Source organism: Penaeus vannamei, chromosome 20, assembly GCF_042767895.1.
Source record: "Penaeus vannamei isolate JL-2024 chromosome 20, ASM4276789v1, whole genome shotgun sequence".
In the NCBI taxonomy this organism is placed as follows: domain Eukaryota; kingdom Metazoa; phylum Arthropoda; class Malacostraca; order Decapoda; family Penaeidae; genus Penaeus; species Penaeus vannamei.
In genome coordinates this window covers 33,835,400-33,840,399 of record NC_091568.1, presented here as the reverse complement: position 1 = coordinate 33,840,399, position 5,000 = coordinate 33,835,400, and the positions used below count along the sequence as shown (strand labels likewise).

Genomic DNA, 5,000 nt, shown 5'->3' with positions numbered 1-5,000 from the left:
CACCTCGCAGCAGCAACTGTGGAAATTGGCATGTGATGATGGCCGCCGCGGCTTTCTCGATTCCGTTGTTGGCGGCGTGGAATGCGAGCGTCTCAGGAGCGATGCTGTCCGCTCTTATCGCGTCTTCCCATTCGAGGAGGAGCAGAAAATAGACTTGGAGGAGGAGGAGGAGGGGGGGGGGGCTCGGAGGCGACTGGACGTGACTCCCTAATTTCTTGTTCGTTCCGCGGGGGCCCCTTTACCTTGCGGTGGCCGTGAGGGCGAGCTGGCCCACGCTGTGAAAGTGAAGCACTTGCATGATTCCCAAATGAAGTTTCAATGTTACCGCGCGCAAGATGGTTGAGCCTCGGTGTAAAAGCCCCTGCCTCTTATCCGAGATATTTGGACTGCCGCGCGTCTGTCTGCTCGGCGGCCATGCAATTGAACAGATGCCAAGTTAAATCTGATTTAATGGCAGGCAACAGCCTTCAGTGTAGGTCCTGCCTCTCCTGCCTCCCCTCCTCTTCCCGCAGCTGACCCTTGTCATGCTGGCCACGCATCTGCCCCTGCCCCTGCCCCTGGCCCATGCCGTGGCCCTGCCCCAACCCCTACTCCTGCATCTCTGAATCCCGTCACGCGATGTTTACAGCCCCTTCAGCGTAGCTCCGTTCCCGCTGACCCAGTCGGCCTCTTGACTGACCTCTCTCCTGAATCCATCATGTAAGTCTTGTCCTCCTTAGCGACCCCGGCGCCAAGAAAGTATGCTAGCCCCTTCAATTATCAGTAGCTCGTTACGCTTGCTGTACTGATGCTAGGCTAGAAGTTGGCAATGACGATTACTGTTGTGAACGCGAGAAAGTTCGAGGGTGATACCAATTGCTATGGTTAAATCTATTATCAATAAAATACCCACAATGAAGTGTAACAATAAGAATAATTATGGCAGGGGGAGCAGTACCAATATCATGAAATGAAGATAGTGTGGCACTAAATAAGGGAGCACAAGGACTCATTTCCACCCCCTCCATCAAAGCCGAGCTTGACAATGGTGCGATTCCAACGGTTCCAGGATGACTCGGGCGGTTGAAACAGCTGTGATGCATCAGTGAGCACTGCTTTGTTTGTCAGGTGGTTCAACGAACGGAGGAGTCACGGCGGGGGTCGAGAGCCCCAGCCTCATGCCATAAATGTTTAGAGAGCCTCAGGAGGTCGCCTCACAGGGCTCCTCTGTTCCTCTTCGTTCCGCTGGGAGGGGTGGGACTGACGAGACGGGCAGGGACTTTGGTCTTATCTTTTGATACGTAAGATAGGACTTCATTTTTATGGACGTTCATGCAGTGGTTTCTTGTTCTATTGCAGGCGACGTGTCACGGTACCTCAACGTGGGCGACCTGAGCATTCGAGACGACCTCGAGGACGTGGACAGCGTGAGCGGGCACAGCGTCAGCGAGGAGGAGGCGAAGAACCCGAGGAGGGTGAAGGACCCAACCCCTGCGTGGGTGGCTGCCGCGACGTGGGAGCGCCACGCCCCTTTAGAAAACACTCGAAGTGGATCAAGGAGGACCACCTTCGCCGCCGCCAAGCCAGGACGTGATCCACGCTTAGAGGGGCCGCTCGAGGTTGGAGAAGGACCCGGACTGGACGCGTTGGAGCGGCGCGCCCTCGACTCCAAGAGGGTCTCCGGCTGCCACCCGCACACCAGCGAGGCCCGCGACGCCCTCAGACTGCAGCTCGGACACGGGGAACGCCAAGAAGAGGAGGAGGAAGGGGAGACGAAGAAGAAGCGAAGGAGGAGGAGGAAGAAAAGGGAAATCAGAAAACGCCATGTGAATCAATTGCTTGTACGTGGAGAGAACGTCGTGTTAGTGTCTGTAATGGAGCCTTGACAGCTGGGCCGCCTTCGAGGATCGGGATGAAGAGAAAAAAAACGTAATGACTCTTTCAGCTTATGAGGAAAGGACTTACGAACAGAAGCGATGGCGTTAATTTCACCTGCATATACATGCCTCCGGATGCCTTACACTTACCTTAAACGATTGTAGGTGTCAGTTCCTGAAAATAAAATAAAATTGTTATATTTTTTATGGAATAAATATAATCAATACTACTAATTTACTCACAAGAAACCCCAATAAACAAAATATAAAAAAACAAGAATTAAATGTAAGGCATTCCAATTCCCAACATGAATACCTATATTAAAGTGTGTCTCGCATTGTCCGTGTTCCAGTTAACGATAGTTTCCTTTTGTATAAATCAGTGGCGAGATGAATGGGACTAATGAACAAAAATCCAGCGAGCACCAAGCCATTAAAAGGAGCAAACAAGGCAGCTGCAAGTGAGCGCTTTTGTGAGCCTTTCCTTCGTACTCCCATAGTGCACTACACGAGCCGGAGCTCCGCTAACGATGCAGCTTTGGTTTCTGTCGGTATGTGTAATCTTCCGGCGTTTCTTTTCCTCTCTCTCTCTCTCTCTGTCTCAGTCATTCTTCTCTACTGTATCGGTTTCTTTTTCTTTCTTTCTTTCCCTCTCTCCTCTCCTTTCTTCTCTCTCTCTCTCCCCCTCTCTCTTCCTTTCACTCTTATCCTCTCTTTTCTTCTCGCCGCCTTCCATGCACAAGGCGAAGGAGGAGGGTCTGAGGGGCCAATTATTCCAAGCTGGTCGGCAGTTGCGCTCGTCACGTGTGTGTGTGAGCCTTTAAAGCCGATATGTCGAGACGCCCTGTTGCCGACCATGGTGTGTCGGGGGTGTCGGGGAGGGAAGGGGAGTCTGGGGAGGGGGGAGGGGGGAGGGAGGGGGTAGGCACGCTCTGTTGCCTACCTGGCTTGTCTACGGAGGTCGTGTTGCTTATCTGGCTTGGGTGTAGAGGCCGTGTTGTTTATTCGGGTTGGGTTTGGGAGGTCGTGTTGCTTGTGTCGCTTGCTATGGTTGTCATGTGGCATGGCTTGACTAGCTTTCCAGGTCATCATCTTGCTTTGGTTTGTTTGTCCGATGACTCTGGCTTGTTCTAGATTTTGTTGTTAATCAGACTTGGGAACAATGAAGCACCGCGTTAATTAACTGGCTTACCTTAGAGGCCATTGCAACAAATGGAATTACCCTAATCTAATGATTTATAATTTATTCGTATCTCAAACAAATTAAAGGGGAATATTTCTTACGATTTGTTCCAGTTGCCAGCATTAAAACCTCCCATTCCGCCAACACACCGTCCATACACCATCCCAAAAATCAAATCGTGGTTCCAACCTCCTCTTATTCAACTTTAAACCAATCATTCCAGTCGCAAACACAGCAAAAAAAAAAAAAAAAAAAAAAGAAAAAAAAAAAGAGGAAAACTCTACCGCTATGTCATCGACTCCATTCAGTCCAATCTGTACCCTTGTTCTTGGAGAATTTCGTAGCCTGTAATTAAGACTACGTGTCGTCTGAAGTTCCATCCTCCACAAAGGCATGTCAAGGAGTGCATCAAAGAACTTTTTCCCAGAAGAAAATCAATCTACAGCCGTATTCTCTGCGAAGGGGATGCCTTACAAGCTTTGTACAAAATGATACGGGCAGTTATACTATCACGGGAGAATTTGGTCGTCGTGAGATCAAGGTCCGTTCGTTATTATTATTATTTTTTTTAATTATCATTAATACTAATAGTAATGATAATAATTACGATGATAATAATAATAACAACAATAATATACAACAATTATTTTTATCATGATCATTCATATCATTATTATTATCAGAATTACCATTATTATCAGAATTATCATTATTAATATGATTATCATTATCATTATTACTACTACCAATGCTGCTGATCTACGTGGCACTGTTTTTCTTTCTTTGAATTCTGAATCGTACTTTACAGAGAGAACACTATAAAACCTGGAGACATCTAAGTGCACAATAATCTGTCTGTACAAATCTTATCCATCTCTCTCAACATATGTAGTGTTATTAAATGCGTCTGCCGGTATTGCGTTTATATATATATATATATATATATATATATATATATATATATATATATATATATATATATATATATATATATATATATATATGATACACATCTGCCCGTCTTCAATCACACCAACTTTCGTCTTTTTTCTTGAAAAAAATCAGTTCAGAAAAACAGCTTAAAAATCTTCTCAAGTTTGAAATCTTAATTAACAGTAATGATTATCTTAATCTCCTTATCATTTCATTATCGCAGGCCCTACTTCCATGCTTCTCATTTCTGTAATTCAATCACCATTATGCTACCATCCCGTGTATATTCTCCTCTACATTTCTCCATTATATGTATACATTTTTTCTTTTTTTCTCTTCCTTTTTTATCATGCTCCGCCCCGTCTCCCTTAGCACATAATCTCGGTTCTCCCTCGCTGTTCTGCCTCCTTATCCCATTATCTCTCCGCTTCCCTTCTCTCACTTCTCTGCAGTTCCTCTCTCTCCTCTTCGTCGAAATCCACCTCTTCCCTCCGCGCGTTCCTCTTGACCGTTATGTCCTCGTCTTTCTTCCCTCCTTCCCTCCCACCCTCCTTCTCTCCTTCCCTCCGCCCGTTTCGCGTCGTTTTTCACTTCTCTCCCGATCGCATCCCTCGCATGAAAAGAGGGGAAAATGTCATTCCTCCCCTCAGCCTCTCCTCGCCGCGCTGTTCCAAGGGCAAAGCACTTTAACCGGGTTATGTGACGCAGGGAACGGCTTCTTCGGCCGTTATACAGCGACGTAAAAGCGTTACGAAAGCGACGTGTGACGAGGATCTATGTAAACAGGAAGCGTGAAATCCTGAAATTTCTTATTTCATTTTTTTCACAAATGAAAATATTCAAGTAGTGATTTTTTTTTCCCAACGATTATGAGTTTTCCAGGAGATACTTCAGCAGTGAGGCTCTCTTCCATGATTTATGAAGATGAACTTTATTAGTCATCACTGCCTCTTGTACAAATAATATAGACAGCGTTCCATTAATGAAATACAAGACCGTTTCAAAACGATGCACCTTTTTAAATGAAT

General features: G+C 46.2%; 2 protein-coding genes across 6 annotated transcripts in view; one reads left to right on the top strand and one right to left on the bottom strand.

Annotated features, from left to right (window-relative positions):
* The window catches only part of Lsm11 (U6 snRNA-associated Sm-like protein LSm11), a 26,557-nt gene extending 24,475 nt beyond the window's left edge, over nucleotides 1-2,082 (top strand). The window contains exon 5 of the mRNA XM_027350940.2: nucleotides 1,339-2,082. Within this exon, the coding sequence (XP_027206741.2) occupies nucleotides 1,339-1,865 (527 nt within the window). The 3' untranslated portion in view covers nucleotides 1,866-2,082. The remainder of the gene's footprint in view (nucleotides 1-1,338) is intronic.
* LOC113800214 (ecdysone-induced protein 74EF) overlaps nucleotides 1-5,000 on the bottom strand; it is a 245,557-nt gene that overhangs the window by 224,489 nt on the left and 16,068 nt on the right. For all 5 annotated transcript variants that reach the window (XM_070135408.1, XM_070135404.1, XM_070135405.1 and 2 more), the window contains exon 2: nucleotides 2,007-2,031. The gene's annotated coding sequence lies outside the window, so the exon portion shown is untranslated. The remainder of the gene's footprint in view (nucleotides 1-2,006; nucleotides 2,032-5,000) is intronic.